This window comes from Amblyomma mixtum, chromosome 6 (genome assembly GCF_055824585.1).
Source record: "Amblyomma mixtum isolate Tamu chromosome 6, ASM5582458v1, whole genome shotgun sequence".
Lineage (NCBI taxonomy): Eukaryota > Metazoa > Arthropoda > Arachnida > Ixodida > Ixodidae > Amblyomma > Amblyomma mixtum.
The window spans coordinates 97,896,069-97,922,531 of NC_143017.1; the positions used below are offsets into that span (position 1 = coordinate 97,896,069).

At 50.5% G+C, this 26,463-nt stretch overlaps 2 protein-coding genes across 2 annotated transcripts in view; one reads left to right on the top strand and one right to left on the bottom strand.

Annotated features, from left to right (window-relative positions):
* Window positions 1-796: 796 nt before the first annotated feature.
* On the bottom strand, window positions 797-25,496 carry LOC149339801 (chymotrypsin-like elastase family member 2A). The gene is made up of 5 exons (XM_089548470.1): window positions 25,113-25,496; window positions 22,164-22,246; window positions 19,790-19,890; window positions 3,693-4,101; window positions 797-979 (listed from the first exon to the last, which is right to left on the bottom strand). Exons 1-5 carry the CDS (start codon window positions 25,174-25,176, stop codon window positions 797-799), a joined length of 840 nt encoding a protein of 279 aa, XP_089404596.1. The 5' UTR covers window positions 25,177-25,496.
* LOC149339802 (chymotrypsin-like elastase family member 2A) overlaps window positions 25,092-26,463 on the top strand; it is a 34,104-nt gene continuing 32,732 nt past the window's right edge. Inside the window, exon 1 of the mRNA XM_089548469.1 lies at window positions 25,092-25,277. Coding sequence (XP_089404595.1) covers window positions 25,244-25,277 — 34 coding nt within the window. The 5' untranslated portion in view covers window positions 25,092-25,243. The remainder of the gene's footprint in view (window positions 25,278-26,463) is intronic.

Genomic DNA, 26,463 nt, shown 5'->3' on the forward strand with positions numbered 1-26,463 from the left:
GAGCTCGGGGTTGTGAGCATCTTTCTAAGGTAACAAGACCTGAGCAGCCAAAGAAAAGGTTTTCCCACAGGCTTTGTTGTTGCCTGCAGTAGCACGAAACGATTTGATTGAACTGTACTGATTTCAGGAGTGCATTGCCACAACAGCGGTCACTACTCCAGAGCAGCACAGACTCTTACAGCGGCTGTCGAGGCGACGGAACCAATTCCCATGAGACAGGGTGGGAGGCATGTGACACCGGGCAGGTTTTGGGAGTCGTGATAGAAGGCAATGTACCCGGTTCAAGGAAGCTTACGTAGGAACATTTTTATGACGAAAATAAAAAAAAATGGGCATTTTAACTGCAAGACATGTTGACGCTAGTGCACGGTGCTCTTAAATTTATTCTGTACTATAGCATGCCCGTTTGTTTCAGCCGCCTCGACGACGCTTGTGTTCCTTTAGCACAACCGTAGCCTAGTACCAGCTAATCACGCTAAGAGTTGTGGCAAATGCATCAGCGGAGTACTGTGGAGTAGCGGAGGCAGGAAAACATGTCACAGCCAAAACAACCACACGCGAAAGCGGGGGATTGCCGGCTTTCTGAATATGTGATGAGTTGCACGAACTTCGAAAGCGTCCTCCTTAATGAAAAATTCTTGCTTAGCCCTTAATAAAAGCCGCCACTGTGCGTTCGTGCCGCGAAGACATTCCTTGTTAATTCTGCTCACTGTGGCTTTACATATCCTTGTATTGTTTTCCAAGACTGGCGTGAAAGGAGCAGAAAGGCCCCGGGCAGCTTGTGAACTGTCTTTATTCATCCCCTGCGTGGCCGAGCATAGGCGGCGATGGTGTCCCGTATCCAACCGGTGAAGTGGTGGACGCGCGTGTACACGTCCGGGTAGCTGGCTCGAGCGCAGCCGGAGCCGAAAGATGCCACCCCAATCACGTACCAGCGGCCGTCGGAGAGCTGGCAGGACAGCGGCCCGCCGGAGTCGCCCTGCGAGTATGTGGGTGGGTAATGCGACGTGTCGCCACCATGCGGCCGACACGTGGCCGACACGTGGCGACCATGATGTGTGAGCCCTGGACGGGCAGTTCAGTGCCAAAACGGAGCGCCATACCATGTTACGAAAGACAACCCGCACAGTTTTGAACACCTTGTGGCAGAACGTCTTTGATGAGAAAACAGCTCGTAGATAACATAACGCCGTACCCACAATAGCGAAGCTCATCCTCGGAATACGTCGGCATGACATACTGCGTCATAAGCCAGTCACGTCCACGTTGAAGTTTTCTAAGCTGTGTGTGTGTTTTTTCCAGCAGTCGGACTGTGTGCTAGTTGCGGAAACTGTGGTAGCCGAAGTGCAGCAAAAATCGACGTACGATACACTCTCACTTCAACGGCAATTTTGAATTAGTAATTTCATCAGCCAAATCATGCTCGTGTGTTGCCTCGGAGGTTCTGCCCATAAAGCTACGTTGAGTGGGCGGCGCATGTTCGTGCTTCACGCGCTTTCAGACAGCAGTATCTGTCGAGCGTTATCTTACAAGAATACATCCAGAATTAATCCTTAAGAGTCGGCGAACGAGTTTCTTGAAAAATGCCGGTGAGTTGTTTCTGCTAGTCAGAAACTCTTTAAAAGCTTCTTAGAATCATCTGTTATAAAAGTATAATATAAATATTCATACATAATTTCAGGAGGCTGTTGAGAAGGCACTCTCTGGGGAATGGCGCCATGAAATAATTGTTTGGTTTTATAAGTTTTAACGTCCCAAAGAGACTTAGCCATGATGCTCCAACAACCAAAGCGAAGGGAACTTTGTTCTCGGGACTTAGTCGCTGTATAATTCATTTCTGCCATGCAGGCTGCTTCGTAGAAAGAGGCCTGAATAACTGATGTCGGGATGATACTAATGTAAGTTTTTCGCACTGTGCTGCTTTGATGAGGAGGCACACTGCTGCTGACACCGCTATTCGGTGAGCTCTTCTAGTTCTAGAGCGGCAGACGTTGAAAGGATCTGTGAGTTACCGTTAGAGTTACCGGCTTTTTTCTTTAGGACGGCGTTTGTGTCATTGTAAGAAGGAGCTCAGCCACCCTTCCGCGCGATAAGTGGATTGAAAACATGTGAATGAGGCGTCTGCGAAGTCTGATGTTCTGCTGTGGGTGCCTTCTCTGCTTGCCGGCATTCTTCCGGTTCCGTTGCGACGTGCAAACCCATCAAGTAAAACTCTAGTTTGGGCGAGTTGGTTCATGATGAAATAAAAACTGGTATGGCGCAAGAAACGGGGACACTTGTGTCCCCGTTTCTTGCGCCATACCAGTTTTTATTAAACCCATCAAGTAGGGAAGCGAAGTCTGTATACAAAGGCTGTTTGCCGACAAGCAGACTCGTTAAGCTCATAGCTTCCGACAACCTTGGGTATTGGCTTCGTAGTGGCTTCCGGTGTGGGTCAGGAATCGGAAGGAAGCAGAAGCAAAGGCATGGAGGAACGAGGGCTCTCGGAAGCATTAGGAGAAAGGAAAAATGGTGCTAAGATACATCGCCGTTAGACCATATACCGCAACTCTGTCGCCATGTGTACGCTCGCGAGATACTGGGTCATTTTAGATTGAATTTTTATCGACTCGGCCATACTCAAGAAAGTTACGGTGTGAACATGATAAAAAAAATGAGCAGATTTTTGTTTTATTCTCAGGACTTCATCTTTAGCATAGAGTATATTGGAAACTGGCACTGAGCTGATATATTTTAGAGTCATGAACAAAAGTAAGCGTGATGCGAATTTGCGGGAAAACATTATTTCTTCGCTGCCTCAGCAGACAGGCAGATTGTATTTTTGTAGCAAATGGAGCATGCATGTCTCCTCACGTTCCTATGCATTTCCGTGATCTGCTATGCTTGACCTCCCCAAAATAAATTTCTTTCAGTGTATCCGCATCCCGCATTCATGACTGCACATTAAGAAAAGGCGGGTACACTGCCTTTAAGTTTGTGCGGCTACGATGCATTCCAGGGCGTGAAAAAGACTGCTACAGGAACATAGTCTGGTTAGCTGTAGTAAAATACCTAACTCCACGTGAATTTCTCACTGCGCTAGCGATGTTATGACCTTTAGCCGTCTTCACCTGCCATAGCGTACTTGTACGGTTGCTAACGGCTACTCAGCTTTCTGGAGCCTATGACGTTTCTAAAATCAGCACTTAGCGACTGTGGCTCAAACCTCGCACTGTACCACTGGAGCAGTGGCTTTATCAGATTAGCTAACCAGCTGATCACAAGGCGAACCGCATACCTGACGAAACGATCAATGTCTCGGAGTGGCGTCTTTATTTGAATGTGAATCTATTTCGCAATGGTAAGCGTGCGTTCACTGGCGGATTCCCCAGTATGCTCCTTTCATCGTTATTCCTTCCTTCGTTTTCCCTGTGCTTACCAGACGCATGCTCTTCCGGCCCACATATTAGCCTTCCCCACGTTAAAACCCATCCCTCTTCAGAGCTGGGGGCCCTATTACGTGATACGCCTGCAAACCGCATCCCACTAGTTTTCAGCGCACTAAAAATCACGGGTAAATTGAGTGTCCCCATACTGCTACTACACACATTGATGTGACACTACGTGTCAGTTCAGTGTTCCCATACTGCTACTAAATACATTCATGTAACACACTGGGCGAAAACAAATGTGCGAAAGCAGAGCGCCCTCACGTAGCACACTCCCTGCCCGGGTTTTCCGCCGCACAGGTGCCAGCTGCCGATGGGCACGTCGTAGATGGAGCGGCACTCCTTGAGTGGCCTCAGGGGTACGCGCAGCTTGTTGAGGCTGGTGGCCACGTTGCCCTGCGTGCGCTCGTTGCCCCACCCTGACACAGCGCAGCTCAGGTTGGACAGGGGCCGCAGCGTCGAAGGAGCCAGGCAGGCGGGCCGCACGTGGCCCGAGCGCCGCACCCGCTTGGCGAGCCGCAGTAGCGCCACGTCCCGCTGCAGGCGGTTGTATCCCGGGTGGGGCAGCACGTGCGTCACTCGCACCTGCACCTCGTTGCCCTCGGAGAGCAGCTGGTTGTACTCTCCCACCCGCACCAGCAGATCCGTCGGGGACAGAGTGCGGCCCTGCGAGCTGCCGCCGCCACCGGCGATGAACATGAAAAAAAAAGGGGGAGGTTAGAGGAACCTGAAAGGGCACAGAAGCCGTCTCACTTCTCAGTGGACACCTCGACCGCGCCGTGAGCGACGATGGAGCAGGGAATGAAAGATGGAAGAGGTGGCGTTTTGGCGGTCTCCGGTATAAATTAGACCACTTGGGTATCCTTAACGTCCACTGATATCGCAGAGCAGAAGGGCTTTGTTTGCGATTCGCCTTCATGGAAACGTGGCCGCTGCCGCCGAGATTAAACCCTGGTTCTCCGGCTCGGTAGTCGACGGACCTAACCACTGAGCTACCGCGGCGGATATCGACCCAAGTGTTCACATTAAAAAGAGAATGGAGGAGGAGGTTATGATGAAAGGCGCGGCAAATGCCTACTTTGGGTAGACACCAGTACTGTACCACGAGGGTACGGGAAGCAAGGCATCGCCAGCTCAGTTTGAAATCCTTCATTTGTAAGCAGCACCTGTCTCTGAGAGGTTTTTCGGCTTTGATGGCGTCGATGGCCCGCGTTATCTCTACACCATGGGGTACATCAGAGGTCACCGGTCACACGCTTGCGCCGTGATGTCACATATACCTGTTGGCACGTTATGTTTGAACATCATAGGGGCCCGCAAGCGGCAGTCTCCGGCTCTGGACGAATATGATACAACAATGGCTGCGAGTTAGTACACTGAGGCATGGAAGGTGTGGAATTTCGACAAGGTACGTTGTTTGCCTGATTAAAGCAAAAACATGTCCCATGGACAACTTTGCTGCGAAATCTTCGGGCTACAAAATTTTTGTGCATTATATTACAGCGTTTATCACATCCTGAAAGCCGTGATTGTAGGTAGCGTTCGAATTCTTGCCCTCACGTCTCAAAAGATTTGGTCTTCAAGGGTGCGTTAGGTTCTGCTCTTTATGGCTTAAGTTAAATCTGGCGGATTGAAGTCTTTTGACCAAGGTTGCAGATATGGTACCTACAGAAGTTTTCGGAACGAGCAAGTCATCAAAACGCTGAACTTTCTGTTTACGTTCCGGCGTGGCCTTATACTGACGAGCACGCTGTGCATGTCCCGCTGAGGTGTAATAAAGGAGTAATTACTTCTTGACATCTACCCAACCGCAGCCATACGGCTACAAAGGAAAGCTACACAGCTTCCATAAAACTTTCTAATAGATTTATGGCCCGAGGTTCCGACTAGGGAAAACCACAAATCTACTCCACCTTGGAAGATTCCCCTGAACATTTTATCATCGCGCAGAGATGTGCACAGCACGCCCTTCAGACCAGAGCTGCATGCTTATACTGCCAAGCAGTTAAGCATTTTAGTGATTTTCACGTTCAGAAGTTTCTGTGGGTGTTTGTACGTAACTAAAACTAATTGGTAAATCGAAAGATAGGGTGCCTAACCAGGCAGACAGCTGGAGTCCGCAGCAAGGACCCTTGGACTGCGGGAATGGCTCCTCGGCGGTTCCTTTGGGAATGAGCTAAGCTAGTGAAGGCGGTAAGGTTTATTTGTTGCATCCTATTACAAAATCAGGAACAGTTGATCGAATACAACTGAGAGTATTGCGAAATAACATGGCGCTACAAGTTAACTGAATGGAACAGGACGGATGGATGGCGTGAATGGATGGAGCAGTCCTTCACTTGCGGGCGCTATCCGCAGCACTTGCAGGCGACTTGTTTGGCCGGGACTCTCTTGTCGGGATTCGCCGTAAGATTGGCTTCTGATTCTGCGTTTTTCAGGCAGTCGCTTTGGATGCTGTTCAGTGTCGCGGACTACCTCGCTCGCATTGCGACCAAGCACGAATGTCGCAGCGACTACGATCAAGGCTAAAGGCACTTACAGCGTTCGACAATCTAGAAGCCCAGTGTTGCTATGTGTTATGCGCTGACAGAAGGAGACTTATTACGTGTGGGAGCCTCAACGCATAGCCAGTTACCAGGCGCGGACCTCGATCTTCGCCGAGGGCGAAGGGAAGCAGCCGGCTTCTGCCTCAAAAGATTGTTTACCCGCGCCAAAAACAACTTAAATAGGAAGTAGCCTTCAAGTCTTGCAAAATTCAATCCAGATTGTGTTCTCGACTCCAGATGGTGACAGCAGCAGTCCCTGATTATCGTGGAGGATAGTGTGCATGGAGAAGTAGATCTCTCTGGTCATAGGTTTGTGCCGTGAATTCCCGATTTTAATTATCATCCAAGTCTCACTTCTGTGGAGGAATTGCTGGCAGAATTATTATTCGCAAGGCTAATCTCAATAGTAGCTTTCAACAAACTTAAATCAACCTACTCAGCTCAACCCAAAAACTTTCTGCTTGCCTCTGAACTTGAGCTGTAAACGACTTGATTTTCGTACAGACCTAAATTTTGGCTAATTCATAAATTTTGTAGAGGTTTAGAAAAACTGACCTTGGGCACTATTAGGGGAACTGTCATTGTCAGTTGCAGAAAATGTATGTCTCAGATAAGCACGTTGTCCCTATATCCAACCAGAACCTGAAAATGCGGCAGCATGAAACTTCCAGTGGGTTTAGATTTCTCCCACACTCACTCGCTCCTTCACTCATTGCTCACCCTCCCACCTTCTCTCCCATCTACGCAGCCACTTACTGATTCACCGCCTACTACCTCACGCACTCGCTCACTCTCTCATTCATTCTCTCGCGCACTCTCTCACTCATCTTTCACCAACTTCTCTCTCACTCTTCCATCCACGCACCCACTCACTAATTCACCCATCTTGCAAAGCTAACACCGGGGGCAGTTGGTTGATCATTATGCAAACGTATGCGCTATAAGCGCATGCGCTTGTGTCGTGTGTGTGTCTTTTTGTCCGCTCATAGCGCATACGTTTGCATAATCACCCACCTACTAACTGGTGCACTGCCTCTCTCTCGCTCGCTCACTCACTCATTCACTCACTCACTCACTCACTCACTCACTCACTCACTCACTCACGCAGTCGCTCACTCTCACTCACTCATTCACGCAGTCGCTCACTCACTCACTCTCACTCACTCATTCTCACACTCTCTCACTCACTCACTCACGCAGTCGCTCACTCACTCACTCAGTCACTCACTCACTCACTCACTCACTCACTCACGCAGTCGCTCACTCTCACTCACTCATTCACGCAGTCGCTCACTCACTCACTCTCACTCACTCATTCTCACACTCTCTCACTCACTCACTCACGCAGTCGCTCACTCACTCACTCACTCACTCACTCAGTCACTGACTCACTCACTCACTCACCGACTCACTCACTCACTGACTCACTCACTCACGCAGTCGCTCACTCACTCACTCCGTCACTCATGCTGAATTCCAATGGCAGATCGAGACCGCTCCGTCGGATCGCGTACGGAGCGCGTAGATTTGCCACCTCCCAGTTTGCGATTGGAATGCCAGTGATCCCTCGGGAGCGCGACGCCAGCGCCGCAGCGGCGACCGCGGAAACTAGGCGCGCCGCCGGAGCGGACGCCCTGCTAGCTTCGTGTTCGAGTGCGACAGGAGTTGCGCGAGGCGCGATCTCCGCGTCGACAGACGCCGTCTCGGCGAAACAAAAAGGAGGTAGTACGAAGGCCGTAATGTAAAGGCCATAGAGTTTCTTACTATTACCTAGAGGGAAAGCTGGCAAGCCGTCTACGGGAGTTTGCATGGAGACCCCACGTGACCACCTCAGCCACCATGGGCGCTCAAAGCATCATGGGGCGGTGAGCTACTTGTTGCGGAACTGCAACTTTTGGCCAAAAAATAATAAAAAAATAAAGCTGTTTGATAGCTACAAACGTCCTAACATTCAATATCTTGTCTAATGATTGCAACAAACGAGCAGAAAAGCATTTAAGTGAAAAGTTTGCCCAAAATAAGAGACGACTAGCTTTCCTATTGGCCAAGTGATGAACACTAAAAAAACTAATATTTCGTAATTAACAGGCGCACTTTTAAAAGTAAATATGTTTTCAGAAAAAATGTTGTTGTTTAGATACTTTAAAAGGTTTTTAATGGCATTTCGGAAGAGTAAAACCTTTTATTGGCGTCGTGTGTCGTCGCGTCTTCACTACTATGGCTTTGGCACACTGCGTTCGCGCGAAAGTCGTCTGCCCACACACGAACTACGTTTTCGGAATGAAACGCCTTAGTACTGCCACTCTGTGTTCCCGAAAAACTACGACTGTGCCGCAACAAGTAGCTCACCGCCCCATGATGCTTTGAGCGTCCATGTTGGCTGAAGTGCAGCGCCGCCAGCTTTCCCTCTAGGTAGTAGTAAGAAACTCTATGGTAAAGGCTGAGCTGCATGCACGCGAAAACTCACGCGAACGCGACGGCGGCACGCGTCGCGCGAAGCTCCGCGCGAAGCTTCGCGCGAACGAAATGTATGTGTCGCTTGGCTCGTCGCTCGGATCTGCCGAAATAGAAAATTTCGCCTGTTCGCCCGGAAGTGCATGCGCGATCAGCCAATAGCAAACGCTCAGCGTACGTCACTGCCGGTCATTTCGCGTGCTTTTTTTTTTTTTTTTTGAAGCGTTGCATTGCGATCGCCGCGTATTCGCGCTTCCTACAAAACGACGGCCAACCAAAACTTCAGTGAGCGCCCTTATTGACGCCGTCGAGTGCGAGCAGGTCTTTTGGGACCTGCAGCACAGGTACTATGAACATCGCGGCCGTTCTGATGCGGCTTGGTGCCGATTTGCAGAAGCCGTCGGTGCACCAGGCGCACCAGTTTCGTAAACAATTTCATTGACTGCTAACTGCTTCAGTAGGCAGACTGGACATTTACGAAGTGAATGCGCTCATTTATATTTCATGCATGTGGTCTTGGCTGCCGTCGAGCGATCGTTATCATTCGCTAGAAAATGCGCGCTGCCGCGTAGCAGATTTGCCTGACAAGGAAAGCATTGCATGCAGAACTAGAATTATACCATTTCACAGAAATACGGTACAGGCTTTATCTTGTGGCGGGTTTAACCTCGGCCGGATTAAATTCTTGCAATTTTTTTTTACTGTTGTTGCATTTGCGAATACCTTTGCGGTGTGCTATGCCAGGAACACTGAGCGCTGTCGCCGTTTCGCGTTGCCGTCGGTTTCGCGCTGTCGCGTGCATGCGTCCTGCCCCTGTACGCGACAGAGCGAACCACGTTCGCCTTCGTCGCGCCGCTCGTCGCGTCGCTCTCTTTTTCGCTTACATGCTTTCCAGGCTTAAAACCAAAACCAAAGCGTATGTATACAGGATGGTCCACTCTCCGTGAACACGCGAGTATGCGGCCGCGGTCTTCGGAGAGCCGGTGAGCCTGTCCCTACCGTTCACGAAAGAAGTGGCGGACGACGCGCAGGCAATTTGCTCGCTGCTCGATTTTCCAGCCTTGCGACTGCGAGACGCAAGCCGCTGAACCAATCAGCGAGACAGTCGAGCTTTCGGCAACGACGCCGCCCGCGGACACGCCGAGCGACTAACTGCGCTGCCCCCCGTCCAACGTTTCTCCCTGGCTGCCGTAGTCGTCGCTAAGCCTAACTGTTTTTCATCGATGCCGCAGCTGAGGGCGCTTCGGAATTGGCCAGCGCTGTAGTAAAGGTGCTACTCGCGTCACCGTTTTACTGTGCTCCTCGTCTCATAATAAAATAAAGACATGATCGATTTCTGCGACGCCTCCAACAGCGGAGCTAGCAGACGGCAGGCCAGCCGCACTGGGCATCAGGAAGAAATTTGCTTGTATCGCAGTTATCACTTCTACCAGCAACTCGGTATTGGCCAACGATCCTCAAAAATGATTCATTTGTTACATTCCTCTACTCCAGGGCTTGTTATGAACGCGAGCAAAGAATATTAGCGCATTTTTCTGACGCCGGCGGCAGGCATATACAGGCCGGCAGCTTCACACTCGCTGTCCGTTTCAGACGAATCTTCACTGCTGGACTCTGAGCTTTCAGTGCCCGAGTCGGAACTGTCACTTCCATGAAGCAAAATTAGTGCCGCACGGCTCGAAGCAAGATCATTGCCGTCCACTGTTGACTGGAAAGTGCCCGTCTGTCCCGGCTCGCCCGGCTCACCACGTAGCGACGACAGGAACGAAGCGGCTGCTGCCGGTCGCGACCGGAAGCAGACGCGGCGGAAAAGAAAACGTCACGCGAGGTTCCGGTCAAATCCGCCGATTTCGGCAGATCAAGAATCGCTGCTCCACGGAGCGATCCGGGATTTACGCCTGATCCCGATCTGCCATTGGAACATACAACTCGCGCTCCCATTTTACCATTGGAATACGACTGATCCAAACCGAGCAGAAAAACTTGATCCCTATCTGCCATTGGAATTCACCATCAGTCACTCATTCACTCACTCGCGCTGTCGCTCACTCACTCACTCACTCTCACTCACTCATTCACGCAGTCGCTCACTCACTCACTCTCACTCACTCATTCTCACACTCACTCACTCACTCACTCACTCACTCACTCACTCACTCACTCACGCAGTCGCTCACTCACTCACTCACTCACTCACTCACGCAGTCGCTCACTCACTCATTCTCACACTCTCTCACTCACTCACTCACTCACTCACGCAGTCGCTCGCTCACTCACTCACTCACTCACTCACTCACTCACTCACTCACTCACTCACTCACTCACTCACTCACTCACTCACTCACTCACTCACTCACGCAGTCGCTCACTCACTCTTGTCCTTTTGAAACTTGGCTTTTCCGTCAGTGCCGCTCCATTCTCGCACCCTTGTGCACCGCGTTCGTTAATCCTTCGCGCCGGTTTCCACTCACGTCTGTGAATCGATGAATGAATCGAGACGGTGCGCAGGTCGATTTGCATGCGGCATTAGTGCGACGCAAATGTTCTGATTTCATACTTCGAACAAGGACATTAACTCGTCTGCTTGGGACTGAACTCTGAATGTGGGACCTGAACTTTCCTTCTAGATGTGTGTAGAGTACCTTCTTGATAAGACAAAGCTCCAGCTGTCCGTTGCGTTTCAAGTGAGAAGAAGAAAACGCGCACTTCTTTCAATACTGCAGTCACAATGTTCGAGAGCTACCCGCAGTGCAGTATAGTGCGGTCTGCACAATTAGCAAGCGTCTGAGAACTATTGCTAGTCGCAGTCATTTCTTTGTCTTGTGCAGGAAGTTGTTGGCTTACTGCATAAGAGTGCAAGCTATGCGGAACGTCCTTGTACAATGTATTGGTGTGCAAGCGGCGAGATGCTTTCGCGTAATATTTCGCAAACCGAAATAAACAATTTTAAATATGTGATGCTCATGAAAGCCCCTCAAAGTAGAATGTTGATAACATTAACTTTGGAGCTTCTGTTACATTCTTAGGCAAAATTTTGAAAACTAGAGCTTTTAAATATAGTTAAATTTCATGTTTTCTGCGGTGTTGTTGATACCTACAACGGGAATTCATGAGAGCATACAACGCCATGAAGTTCTGAGTGATGTGTCCAGAAAAGGCATCGGCTTTTTTTTTTACTTGTTGCGGCTGAAAAGTTTGCCGACAAGGACATCTACGCAAGCTGAGGGGAAACGAAAGGACGAGCTACGCAAGCACAGTTTGATTATCTGTCGCACAACGTTACTAATGGGACAACAGTAATCAATATCATCCATGGTAGGTGTCACTTTATCGGATGACGCGGGTACTCCCAATCAACGAACATGTGGTCTCTTCAAAGCGTCATACACTTAAATCTAGAATGGGTCTTCAAAATTATGTAAAGTAAGTTAATCTCTCTCTTACCCACTAGATCAAGAAATCGCAGGGCTGCAAAACTTAAGTCAAATGAAGAGGTGAACAGTCAAACATGTTTTAAAATAAATATTATGCAAAGGAAAAAAAATAGCATTGTTTCTTTCCCACAGGAGTCAGAAACAATATAAAGAGCCCTTTCATAAGCGCTCCGATTAGAAGGGTACGTGGGTCCCGTGACCTTGATACGTTACATTGGTACTTTGCAGAGTCACTCAGGACACCATGAACAATCAACTAACCAACCCAGACTTTAACGTTGCATGTGCTCACTCAAGTGGAGGTGTTCCTTAGGGCGTAGACCCACATAGGCAATTGTTGCCATTAGCCTGAATATGAACGCACAGTTTCCGCTAACGGCATACCACACCAACAGTAACGTCGTTTAGTTTTTATAACACCCTTCTTGCATCTATAACTCTATATCAAAGTCAGCGTCAGCATCCGTACGTTGAGAGGACCGACCTAGGTGTGTGACTCATTTATTCTTGGATACCTGCGCAGCACAGAGCATAATTTCGCTCTTGCTTTAACTGAGGAGTATAAAAGCGCCCGGGGGGCTCGCCTACAAGCCTACCTACTCGCCACGTCATATGGTTCCCTTCTCCTCCTACTTCGCTGTATGAGGTTTCATGATCGACCGATGAAATCATCTATGCTGCGGCGCATATCCAGCGTGCAGTCATAGAAAGCGCATATCAAGCAGCAGTCCGAAATATGTGATGACAGTGCTCTTTCTGCCCGAGATTTTCGTTCCAGGAGCCGAACTACACGGCTTTCCTGCATTTTTAGTCCCGAAAGCCAGAATGCTCGTAATGTCGACACCATTGTCGTCCGTACTGCATCGGGTGTTAGAATGCTCCTCTCTTTAGAAAAAAAAAAAAAAAAAAGCGGGAAAAGAGGTGTTACGCTCGACTCCTTCCGCTAAAGCGCCGAAGCATCGGGACGGCTCCTGGGTGCCGTATGTGTTAAAGACGCGTAACGCCGGTCTACAAAGAATCTCCAGACATCTGGAAACTGTCAATAGACAGGACTTCGGAGAGGCGTCGGCGTGGCGGCCCCGGCACCCCGAAAGCAGGGAGCGGCGTCAACAAGGGGACCCCCTGGTGGTTTATGGGGGGGACATCCGCTGCACGGGAACGGTCTTCGGCACAGCTCCCATTAGCGGCGCCAAACCCAAACGAAACGCAACGGCATGGTGTGTCGGCGGCTGCTCTGTGTTGTTTGTGGCCAGCGCGGGTGCTGGCGAGCTCGCGCTTCGGTAACGGCTTCCGGTCTTCCTGGAACCTTTCGGCGCAAGTGCGACGCCGGCCCTCCGTCCCCGCGGCTCGCTGTGAAGTGCAGGTGTCAGACCCGTGTTTCGGCTGACGAATGGCTCGAACTCAATGGCTTGTCATCGTTGCTGCGAGGGATCGGCCGGACAGCATCTTCGAAGAAGTGGCGAGGGTGAACTGGGGGACGTCCTTGTGGGCGGACCACTACGAATGGACACGTGACCCAGTTCACAGTGATTGGACACATTCTTGATTAACCGAATTCCCCAACTAGGGACCTGGGGACAGGACACCCCATTTAAGCCGCTGTTCGGCATGGGAACAAGGCTTTTTCTTCAACCTTGTAACCTTGTCTACCTACTTTCCTTCTTGTCTCACCTTCAATCATGTATTAAACCTTTGTATTTTACCTGTTACCTTGCCTGGGAAGTTCGTTCTATGTGCCGGCAGAGAGAGGGAAATTATGGTAGGGAACACAACTGGCGCAGTCGACAGTACCTGCTTAGGCTGAGCGGAAGAACTTCACCGGGGACAAGCGACAACGACGACGAGAGTGGCGGAGGGAGCGACCGAGCTACCAAGGAGACCCACCAGACCTCCAGGCTCATCTGACCCAGCCGGGGCACCGACAGCGACGCTTCGGTAGCTAGGCGAGTACCCGTTTGGTTTCTTGTGTTTGCGTGTAATGTCAAAGCCTTGGGTTTTGAGGAGTGACATCGCCAAAGAAACGGTAATGGAGAACCCGGGTGTAGATGGGGAAGGGGGAGAGGTGCCAGCACTAACAAGCGAAATGGTAGAAGGCCGTAGTAACGCCTCGCCACAGACGGCGTCGGAGCAGCAAGAAAGGCTGCTGGAGTTACAATTAAAAATTGCTGAAAGGGTCCTAGAAACAGTACGTTTGCAATCGCAAAGTGGAGTCGCGTCCGTCGAGGGGAGCAGCTGCTCAGGTGCGGATACGCGGTCGGAGGAGGACCGGAAACTAAAATTTGCTAGCCTGTTGAAGGGGGTACTCGCGACAATGCCTACTCAAGAAGCACTAGTGCCGGGTTGGTTCGAAGACATCGAGGCAACCTTGGAGTCCTACGATGTACCAACGGAGTGGTGGGCCGGACTTGTGTTGCCGCGACTCAGTGAGAGGGCACGAGGACTCCTTACGCGTCTGTCTTCAGATGAAAGGCGAGAGTACGCCATTCTAAAAAGCAAAATTTTGCAAGGACTCAGATTATCAGCTGCGGAGTACAAACGCCTTTTCCAATCATCCAGCAGGAGACCGGAAGAGTCGTGGGAGCAATTCGCGGTCAGATTAGAGACTTATTGGGAGTACTATGTCGAAAGCAGTGAAGCAAACTCGTTGGAGAAAATTAAACAGCTGGTAGTCTCAGACCGTCTGAAGGATTGGCTCAGCGCAGACGCGAGAGCACACATTGTGCTAAATCAAAGCCAAAAGCGAGGATTCCTTAAGCCCGAAGATGTTGCTACGATAGCACAGGCATTCGAGGAGAGTGTCAGGTGCAGAGTAACAGCGGGAAGGACATCAAGTGCGAGCGAAAAGCAGAAAGCTGAAGGGACACCGACATCGCGGCCTTCAGAAAACACTAGCCCCCATTCGCGGCGCAGGAAACAATGTTTTAATTGCCACAGATACGGGCACGTAGCAAGGGAATGCCCGCAGGGTGCATTATCAGCGAGGGAGGCGACAAAGAAAAATTGTAGCGAGAACAGAGAGGTCGTTGCTCGGGTAGCCGCACCACTTGAAGCGGGGGACGCGCCAGTGCGAGTAACAGAAGTCGGTGGGGCCAGCACAGTTACGATAAAGAGTGCAGGTCAAACATTCGACGCGCGAATAGACTCTGGGGCGGACGTGACCGTCGTTCGCAAATCACTATGCCCAAGGTACGACAGCGCAGGGTCGACTATCAAACTGACAGGCGTGTTTGGGGAGCAAGTAGTTGCCGAGCTGGCATACGTGCCGATGTCGACTACGGAGGGCGCTCCAGGTGTCTCATTTTACCCCTCGGAGAAGGGCATACTATGTGCAATCACCGACAAGTTGGCAAAGGGCATAGACGCGCTGATAACCCCTAATGATTACGAGCAGCTCTTGGAGGACAGAGTGGCAGCACCACCTATCGGCGAGCCTGAGGGCGAAGATGAGAACTTAGACCCAGGGCGGGAATCGTGCGAGAACAAGAGCGAGGAAGTAGTGCGCGCAGGCGAGGTGACCGTCGAGAGCACCTCGCAAGAGGCAGCGCAAACGACGCGGCAGACATTCCGCGAGGCGCAACGGATGGACGAAGCGCTGAGAGAAGCATGGACACAGGCGAAGGAAGGCACGCACGGCATGCTCGTGCGCGACGAGTTGCTTTATCACCGAGAGCACGTCGCCGGGCACGAGGGCTGCCAGCTCGTTCTACCATCAGAACGCCGCAAGGAAGTCCTAGAAATGGCCCATAATTGTCAGATGAGAGCCCCTATGCTAACACAGGACCGCGTGCCGATCTCACCTTTAGCTAGACCGGGCGTCGCATTCCAAGTGGTAAACATGGACTGCGTAGGCCCGTTAAAGCCGCCTTCCGCTAGAGGACACCGTTATGCTTTGTGTGTAGTGGACGTCCATTTAAGGTGGCCAGAGGTAATATGTTTGAGGGCCTTGACTGCGAGGGCTACTTGCGACGGGTTACTTGAGGTATTTGCGCGACTAGGTGTCCCAGAGACGATCTGCTGCGATCAGGGCACAAATTTCACAGCTAAGTTGACTCAGGAGCTCCTTGCAAAGCTAGGCCCAAAGGGCATTCGACGAGGTCAAGGCTAGGCTAAAGTCCGCGACAGCGCTACGCGCGCCAGATCCCACGCGAGAATATGTTCTCGCCACAGACGCGTCCGACTTCGCCGTCGGCGCGTGTCTAGCGCAACTCGACGAGGAGGGTAGGGAGTGCCCCGTGGCCTTCCTGAGCAGGAAACTGAGTCCGGCCCAGGCCCGTTGGGCCACCATTGAAAAGGAGGCTTATGCCGTCATTTGGGCACTAGATAAACTCGAGGAGTGGGTGTTCGGCACTAAGGTGCGAGCATCACCGACCATAACCCCCTTCACTACCTCACCCTTTGCAGTCCACATAGTGCTAAGCTCACTCGACGGTCGTTGGCTCTGCAAAAGTACAACCTCACAATAGAACACAAAAAAGGGGTCCAAAATGCCAACGCCGACGCCATGTCAAGGCTGGTGGGTGCCGGCTAATCTCCAGCGGGATCTCTGTGTGTACGGGGGAGGGGTCAAGTAGTTCTTTTTTTTTCTTTCTCTCTCTCTTTTCTTCTGCGGTATGGGGAGATAAGCGGGAGAAGGCTTTGACTTTGCACGCGGCGCGGGAGGCCATCGGGAACTCCCAGCCGCCGGGGCTCGGGCTTGTCGAGCTATTCTGGTGTGTTGTGTTGCACGCTAGGAAAACCATGCAACACAGTTGGTGCGGAGGTGTTACGCTCGACTCCTTCCGCTAAAGCGCCGAAGCATCGGGACGGCTCCTGGGTGCCGTATGTGTTAAAGACGCGTAACGCCGGTCTACAAAGAATCTCCAGACATCTGGAAACTGTCAATAGACAGGACTTCGGAGAGGCGTCGGCGTGGCGGCCCCGGCACCCCGAAAGCAGGGAGCGGCGTCAACAAGGGGACCCCCTGGTGGTTTATGGGGGGACATCCGCTGCACGGGAACGGTCTTCGGCACAGCTCCCATTAGCGGTGCCAAACCCAAACGAAACGCAACGGCATGGTGTGTCGGCGGCTGCTCTGTGTTGTTTGTGGCCAGCGCGGGTGCTGGCGAGCTCGCGCTTCGGTAACGGCTTCCGGTCTTCCTGGAACCTTTCGGCGCAAGTGCGACGCCGGCCCTCCGTCCCCGCGGCTCGCTGTGAAGTGCAGGTGTCAGACTCGTGTTTCGGCTGACGAATGGCTCGAACTCAATGGCTTGTCATCGTTGCTGCGAGGGATCGGCCGGACAGCATCTTCGAAGAAGTGGCGAGGGTGAACTGGGGGACGTCCTTGTGGGCGGACCACTACGAATGGACACGTGACCCAGTTCACAGTGATTGGACACATTCTTGATTAACCGAATTCCCCAACTAGGGACCTGGGGACAGGACACCCTATTTAAGCCGCTGTTCGGCATGGGAACAAGGCTTTTTCTTCAACCTTGTAACCTTGTCTACCTACTTTCCTTCTTGTCTCACCTTCAATCATGTATTAAACCTTTGTATTTTACCTGTTACCTTGTCTGGGAAGTTCGTTCTATGTGCCGGCAGAGAGAGGGAAATTATGGTAGGGAACACAACTAGAGGCTTCGGTGTAAAATGCAGAAAAATTGGCTTTCAGCTGCACAAATGCTCAAGCAACCGTACTCATGTAGCTACAGCTGTAAACTTAGCGCAGCTCCAACGTGAACAGAAAGTTAACATGGCCACGCCTGAGTGTCTGATATTTAGACGTGTCGGAGAAAAGTACATTCTCGCCATTCGCTGTTAAAGGATCATATATTTATCCAGAGGACCAGGTCACTGTTGCTTACTCTGGAGCGCGGCAGGACTTGCGCAAGGATATTCAAGCCGGCGATTAAATGCGGACATCGGTCCAAGTTGTTAGTTTCTTTTCAATGGCGTTCTGCGGTATGACCCTGTAACATGATGGGGCTTATTGATGGGACACCATCAAGAGCGTAGGTGTCTGCTGTGTAGCATCTGTGTAGGCGTCAGCAGAAACACGTCTGCTGTCTGACTTCTGGTGCTTTCATGACGCTGTAAGCGACGAAAAGCTTTCGTTCCCAAAGCCTTCTACGGCTGCCTCCAAGCGAGTTGTTCATGGTTTTAAAAAAGAAAAAAGAAAAGGACTCTCCCTTCCATTCATTAACAGAGCCTCCGGGCTCTAACCGAAGGCCAAGTGGCACAGCGTCCAGCTTTTTTTGTTTTGAAAGCGGATACAAACAACAAACATAAACTTCGATAGTTTGTAAGCTGCCACTTAAGCTTCTCGCCCTGTGCAACCCGTGCGTGCAAGCGCTCTTTGATGTTCATCTTTGGCTGCGGTGCGTCACTTCGTGCTTGAAGGCACGCTAATTTTCTCAGTTCCGCCCTGGCGCTGACGAGTGCCAGCTAGGCTTGTTTGCTTACGAGGTTTACTCAAGGTCGGCTCACGCATCCTAAAACAATAAAAAAAAGAGTTAGCAATGTCCATTATTATAATGAAAAATGCCATTTTCGAGCTGCTGTTTTGAGCGGCAAATTGTGTCCTGCTATATGTGAGATGTGTGCCATGACAATAAACATAAGTTGTCAGGGATTACGGCGTGGTCCTGCCCTCGTAATATTGTTCGGAAATATATCATGAGCAGAAAGATAAAAGCACCCGAGACGATTCTTGTTATGCACGATGATATCTGAGACCAGCAGCTTAACCTTCTGAAGATCAAGCTTGTCTCGACATACTCCGAGGGAAAGTTTTAGGGTCTTTATATCAGAGGCCAAGGAGGTTCGTTGCACAGTGACGGGCCACTTCCCTAATTTGTTTCCACTTTCACCACGTCTTGCTTGCAAGGACAGGAAAGACCCCATTGCTACTTGGCCGCTCATACGTTAGCGTCCACTGCGCGGAAGTCTGCGCTGAAATAATTTGAAAGATTCTATTATCCTCTTCCTCGCAGTATATCAACAGAAAAAGACCTTCCGCTCAATACTTGTTCATCGCAAGACAATAACCGTCTTTCTGTGTGGTGTTAAGATATACACGCTAGCGGCCGCACCACATACCCGTCCTTTCAGAGAAGGCCAGAGCTAATTTTTGAAAATAAGCATTTAAAGGTATAGAGCTGGTTTTTGGGCATAATAAGAGTAGTGCTGGCGGGGCGAGCGTCAGAAAGCAAGTGAATGAGGTTAACTAATAAGAAGGCTAATTGAATTCTAATAGTTAATTTTTAACTCCTACGGTAAGCACTTGGCTGAAATTCGGAATTTCTAACTGGCCATTCGTAAGAGTCATACCAGTTTCTAGAATTTCAAACACGATTACCTTCGATGGTGCGGCTCAACAACGTTTGGTGTACTTGTGCGCCCCTCGAAACCGCCCAACTTCGGAGGGCGCAAAGCCAAGCCCACCAGTAAACGTCAGTCAGTGGTGCACGTGTCACGTGACCTCGGTCCCGCCTGGGTAGCAGCAGCGCGCACCGCAGCACGGGCGGAGCAGAGAAGGTCGTTGTCGCGGATACAGCGCTCATTCACTCCGTTTATCTACCGAATTAAATCAACACCCCGCAGTGGAGCCATCATTTGCTCGCGCCTTTTCATGCGCTATTCAGTCTTTCTTCTTCTGTTTTTTTTTAGCTGCTGAGCATAGCATAAAGACTGCCTTACTCAGTGAGAAACTTCCCTCGAGCCGTTGCTTAGTTAATCTAAGTCTTGGCTTCACCGTCGTAAACAGTGCGTACACATTAAAGCAATGCCAAACCTTGTGCTGAACTGGCTGTACGACCAGGGCTGCCTTTCGATCAACGTTCAACGTAAAAAAAAACAAAAAAAACTCCGCCCTCTCGTTCGTGGAGTGCTGCGCACCCCAAATACGCTGATGGCGTGGCCTTTGCCCACACCCTCGGAGGTAGCTTACTCGACGACGCAGTGAGCCGCCGTCAGCACCCATCGGTCCGTGAGCAGCGCGCCCCCACAGTGATGCCGGGTCCCTTTGGGGGATTTCTTGCGTAGTGAAACCTGGGACAGAATTATAAATGTTAAAACAGAGAACATTGATTCGACTAATTAAAGGACATGCTGAGGACATTCTGGAGTTGGTCTGTATTGATAGATTACCGCATTGTAACAAAAAAAAAGGTCGCTACTTTTACTGAAAATGGAACTTTCATCAGATAGAGAAGGTCAAAATGAAATCCAGGTGTCGCCACCACCGATCGATTTCGGAAGTGAACTGTGGTGCGTCGACGGAGTTTTTTTAGGTACAGATCCCAGAGGCTAGGCTTACCGCCATCCACTTCAAAACGACACGTAAGATACCGAAGAAGATTTTTTTTTAAGTGATGTTGATTGCCTCAGGGCATAAAACGATATGTAATGATAGATGGGGATGCCTAAATAACTGAGAAAATGTTCGCTGATCTAATGAAATCGAGCAGTGAACGATGATGATACTTAAGAAGTTACTCTTCGTTTTCTTTACTTAAAGCCTGAGAGGAGTATGATTGCCGAAGCATGCTTCGGATTATTATGGCCCTACTGTACGTTGTTTGCAATTTTCAAAAACATGTGGTTTACAATGCGGAGTAATTACTCATTCTCATCCACCCAAACGCAGCCCTGGCCCTTGGTCCGGCGTTCGAACCCGGACCAGGAAACTGCGATGTTTCTGCGGCAGCTGTGTAACTTTCCTTTGAGCCGTATGGCTGAGCTTCGGTGTATGCCAATAAGTAACTACTCCCTTATTACAAATTCTACTCCACCTTGGGGGTCTCCCCTGAAACATTTGACTGTTATGGGCTTTATGCTTCGGCTTTCACATCCAAAGGTTGCGCATATTAAGACGCTTCGCGGACAGTTTCTTTTGCGCAGAAAGGAGAAAGGAAAGCTAAGGTTTGTTTCACTGATAATGTAGCATTCATAGAAGGGTAACTTGACTCTGGCATACTTACTCTTCCCTGGGGAAAGAAAGGATAAGGGACTCAGTGTAAAAGATGCAAAGTTAAAATGGGCGGTGATGATGAAATAATACTCTGAGTTGCACACGCGATTTTAGAGGCGGAATATACCCATGCCCACGCATGCATCCCACACGCGTGTTCTACGCAGATGCATCATGGATTTGTTACCCCCTAAAACAAAAAATGGTATGGGGGACCGTGTGTTCCGATCAGCCAAAAGCCTCGCCATTCGATGAGCTGAACTTTAGGGATACTTTGCCGAATAGGCGGAAGCTCGAGGTCCCACCGTGCTCTCTTCTAGAACTTCTAGAGCGGAGTGATGTCATGTTAGTGCTGCGTACGACAGCTTATTCTTTCCATACTGTTCTAAATTGCTTCAGGGTGAGCTAGAGAGTGGCAGGCTTAATTATCATCTCTTTGCCGATATCGCTATTAAAGAAACGAACAAAAAGCGACAGTTATCTTCAGTGCGGTCTCAATTATGCGCTGAGACATGCTGGGTCATTACCGAGAGGGTTTAAGACTTGCTATATATATACGGGTCTACCCATACTATGCGCACTGTCGTATCTCCTTTGCGCGAAGCACGGTTTTACTATATTGGAACTGTACAAGACTAGTTCCAAGCCAGAAAGCTTCATTTACGAGCGACTGATGAAAAACGAGTGATAAATTACTGTTCCATATTTAGCCAGCAATTCTATTTCTTTGTAGGAAGTGCGTCGAAACGAATTAAAACAGTCACTTCGATCACACGGCCGGCAGTAAACACTCGAGTCAAACGTCGAGAGTTGGCCCGGAGCGATTTCACCCGTATCGATCGTCTCATAGTCTGGCCAAGTAACCTTGGCCCGGTCACGGTCTTACCGACCGTCGGCTGTGGTCGTTTTGCTTCACCGCTACCGGACGAAGGTATTTATACCGTCCTCTACAGCAGCAAACATAGTGCCGCTGAGCAAGCGTTATTTCTTACGTTACTGTTCCGTATAAGGCACTGCACCTGCTCTTTTTCATGCTATAGCGTTAAGGAGCCCGTGTGGTAGAAAAGACGACGTCAGCGCCGGCGTCGGCGTCGATGATCTCGAGCGGAAAATCCACGAAAAATTCCCAGAGAAGCAACATAGGTGGGTTCCTCGGGAAGAACAACCTGGGTCGCACAAGCCACACCGGTATCAGCACCTGCTATCGTAGGGCAATGCGGCATCGCTTAACTGCTGCACCACTGCGCCAGCAGTGATATGAGGACTCCCGGGGATCTTTATGTTAAGTAGCGAATGACCAATGTACGGGAATTAACCCACTACGCTATAGCGTCATGCACACCAAACTCACCTGCCACGGGAACTCGCCTGGAAGCGCTCGAGCTCCTCCGATGATGTTGAAGGCGGCGTACTCCCTCTCTCTGATGCCGCAGTCTGCACAGCGATATTGTCACCGTATCAAGGCCAACGCCCTGACAGATGCTCCCGCAGGATCGCTGTGGCTAGGTTGCTAGCAGCCTCAGCACCCAGTGCGACAGCCGTGTGGTGCCCGTTTCTTTCTGGTTGCCGTGCGTGTTTGTGCAGCATTAACCCGACCATCTCAGACTAAGAAGCAAGAACGTTCTTATGTATGACTGGTCTCTGGGGATGCTTTGTAAGTCACTGAAAGGACACTTACTGACTCCTGCTGGAACATTTACCTAGACCCTGATAAGGGCATAGTAATTAGACAACACGCAGGCTCTGACGAAACTGAGTGGCCCAGTTCTCACTTACAACAATGAATTAATATTAAGCATAAGAGTTTTCGGGACCGCTGCATAGAAGAGTGGCGGCTGAAGGAAGTTCACTACTCTTTACGACTTGCCTGCACAGGAATTAAGTACCGCCATACTTATATAATGTTTTACTTGCATTAGGCAGCTCGAAGGTTCGAGATCTAACATACCTTTGCGGGGTTCTTACAGCGAACAATGTGAAACAATAGTGAGGTCTCCCGACAGACGCGCCTACGTACGAGGTCTGTTAGAAAAGTATCCGACTTTATTTTTTTTTGCGAACACCTGACGGATATGAAACAAGCGCGCTTGCGTCACGTGACCTTGAACCTTCGTGCGCATGCACGAATTTTTTCCCGCCTGCCGATAGCGTCAGTCGCTGGGACGCAGCATTTGAGTGAGTCGGTGCGCAGTGCTCTCGTCGGTTTTTTATTGCAAGGAAAATGGCGGAGTGACAGGAGCAGCGCTACTGCATCAAATTTTGCCATAAACTGGGCGACAGCCAAGTGGAAACCATTCGGAATAATCAGACGGCTTTCGGTGACGATGCTATGAGCAGCACACAGATTAAGCAGTGGTACAATTGATTTAAAGATGGCCGCACATTGGTGGGAGCGAGCCACGCTCCAATCGGCCATAAACATGCCGAAATGACCAGGTCATTGCCGAACTGAACGCTGTGGTGATGCGGGACTATCGCGTGACTATCCGAGAAATTGAGGAAGAGGTGGACATGAGCAATGTTTCCGCACATTCCATTATCACCGAAGATTTGGCCATGGAGAGGGTTGCGGCGAAATTCGTGCCGAAGCTGCTCACGGTGGAGCAAAAACAGCTTCGTGTTGAAGTCTCACAGGACATGCTGGATTCCGCAAACAGTGACCCCGACTTCATAAACATCATAATCACTGGTGACGAGTCTTGGGTGTACAGGTACGACCCGGAAACCAGATCCCAGTCGTCACAGTGGAAGCATTCCACGTCACCAAGACTTCAGAAGGCCCGCCAAGTGCGCAGCAATGTGAATGTGATGCTGACTGCTTTCTTTGACACACTCTGTGTGGCAGACCACGAGTGCGCACTCCACAGGGTCAAACAATGACCAAAGAGTGCTACAGGGATGTCCTTTGTTGCCTACGTGATGCTGTGCGGCGCAAGAACACGGAGTTGAGGTCAACGGGAAAGTGGCGCATCCATCACGACAATGCTCCTGCACATGCCTCGCACTTGATTCAGTCTTTTTTGGCGAAAAACCAGACTCCTGTAGTTCAACAGACTCCTTACTCTCCTGATATGGCCCCTGCGATTTCTGGCTGGTTCCCAAAATCAAAAGGCCATTGAAAGGAGCGTGATTTCAGACAAGGAAGAACATTAGGACTGCAACGACAGCTGAGCTAAACTCCATTCCGAAAGGGGCCTTTTCGGAATACTTCCCAAAATGGCAGCACCGCTGGAAGAAGTGTGTGGAGTCCCAAGTAGACTACTTTGAAGGTGACTAGGTTTGGAACGCTCCAGTTGTGCAAGTTTTTTTTCTACGGCCAAAGGTCGGATACTTTTCTAACAGACCTCGTATAGTTAAGTACACACACACTTCTGTCCTGCACCTTTACTCAAACGGCCGTTGAGGCCACGTGCCTGGCCCCTAAGTTGTGTGTCGGTTTCCTAAGAGTCCTTAGCTCTCTCCGTTTACTCTAAGCAATGACGAAAAAGGTTCGGTGCCGAAAAAGGACCCCGGAGAATTTCGCCTCGCCATATGAGGCACCGCTATTTTAAGACCCTGCCGTGCTGCCTAGCAAACGCAGTTTCAATCGACTTGCTGCAGTCGCCCAGATACCCGCGTAATGCTGCCTTAAATCGCAACTTTTTTTTTTTTGAACCAGGAAACTCGCTGCACCTTAGGTGACATCACGTAGCTTCTGTCATAACCACGAGCGATGTCGCGACACTAATACCGATGCTGTCCTTCTGCTATATAAGCGAACAGGGCAAAGCTATGCAGTGTCCCTGTCATCTATGCGTGGATGAACTGGACCAGTAATACAGCCTGATGTAATTACTTTAAATATGGTGGTGCTCTGACTGGGCTAAAATGCTTGCGGCCAAAGCTCATCCACGTAGGCGCATAAGTGGCATATTCATGTGCACCGTGATTCAAATGCCGCAGATGACGCAAAATTCGGTGGTGTTTGCTCCGCATCCATTGCTCGCATACTGTACATAGACATGCTGTACATTTCTGCACAACTCCTCAGTGCACAGCGCTGATCTTTTCGCCGACTTCATGATCTTTGATAGAAACCGGCTTCGCCCCCTTGTGACTCTGCGTGGCAGCATTGTTCCCTCTTGAGCGCCCCAGGTCCTCCACTGCGCGCAACGGAGCTACAGGCCGGCGGATGCCCCGTAACCGGTGTGTTTCCCGCTGCAGTGGCCGATAAAGACGGCATGCAACCACGTCCCGGCAGTATAAAAAAGATAGCCGCAGAGGTGCTGCTGCTGCGGCGGCGGCGGCAGGGGTTCCTTACCATGCGTGGCAGCGGCGAGGGGGCCGGCAGCGACAAGCAGCAGAGTCGCAGCGGTGGCCAGCATGGCTCCTGTTCGGTGGCGCCGGGCCGCTCGGACACACTACTGACTGCTGCCGCGCGACCGCCCCCCGATGGAGCTGCTCTCTGTCGCCGCCACTGCCGCAGGTGAGCAACCGGCAAGGGCGCCAGGGGTCGCCGCTCCGAAACGGGTTCCCCCCCAGGCGAGTGGTGGGAGGCTTTAGCATGCGTCGCCCAAGGTGCACCTCGAGCCCAACGTCGAGCGGCTTCGTCATGCAGAGCTTGACGTCGCTGGTGAGCAGCCGCGCTTTTGCTTTATCTCACCGCAACAAAGTCGTCGCTTCGCGTCCATCCCTGCCGGACACTTCTTTTACAGTTTTTGTTCCTTTGCTTGCAAAGCTGTTATCTTCAGAATTGAGCTGATGAACTTGCCGATGAAAGGACTCTTGGGCGGAGGATTAACTGAATGCAAGATATGAGAAACAAAAACTGCGAAAGGGACAAGACACAGAAGAGAAGCAAACAGGACGAGCGTAGACTGGAGATGCTCGCTTGTAGCTTTGGGAAGCTTGAGTTCTCTGAATTTTCTGGGTGGCTTTATGTATGCCTGTCCTTTGACAGAATATTTTTCGAGTTTTAACGAATGGAGGGAAAAATGGCTAGGATCATATGTATACTCGAGCTACCAGCTATTGTACTGTACAGCTGCTTTCCGTCGGATAATAATTCTTTCTACAGTTGGACACAACTCAAAAATGAATCGGCAGTTGCCTCCTCAAAGGAGGCCCTCCAGCCAATGGCGTCGACCGATTTTAATGAAGGAGCGTTTAATGCAGTTCCTCCCAGTTTCCCTGGTTAGTATCTGGTTAGTCCCTGGTTAGTCCCTGGTTAGTCCCCTTTCATCTGCCACCTCGTGCGATTTCACGCTAGCAGTTCGAAGAGGATTGACCACGACGTCATAAAAATCGGTTGACGGTATTGGCCGGAGGGCGTCCTTTGAAGGGCATTTGTCGCTTTGTTTATCATCTCTATCGAACTATAGCGAGAGGCTTACGACGGCTGACAGTCGGCTGCGGTTCGCAAGTGTATATCGTAGGTGAATGCTATATTTAAAAACAGCGCGAAAGACGACGCTGTTTTTTATTATTGCAATTCAAAACCAACTCGCCCAGCTTTCCATGCTCCAATAGGTGAGTGCCTTTGCGCGACACAACTCTCTCAATGATGAATTGTCGTGGCGGGGAAGAGCTTTTGAACAATTCGGACACTGAAGACGTGGGCGGAATTGGAAGATTCGGAAGAAGAAATGTATAGCAAAGGGGAAAGCAGAGAG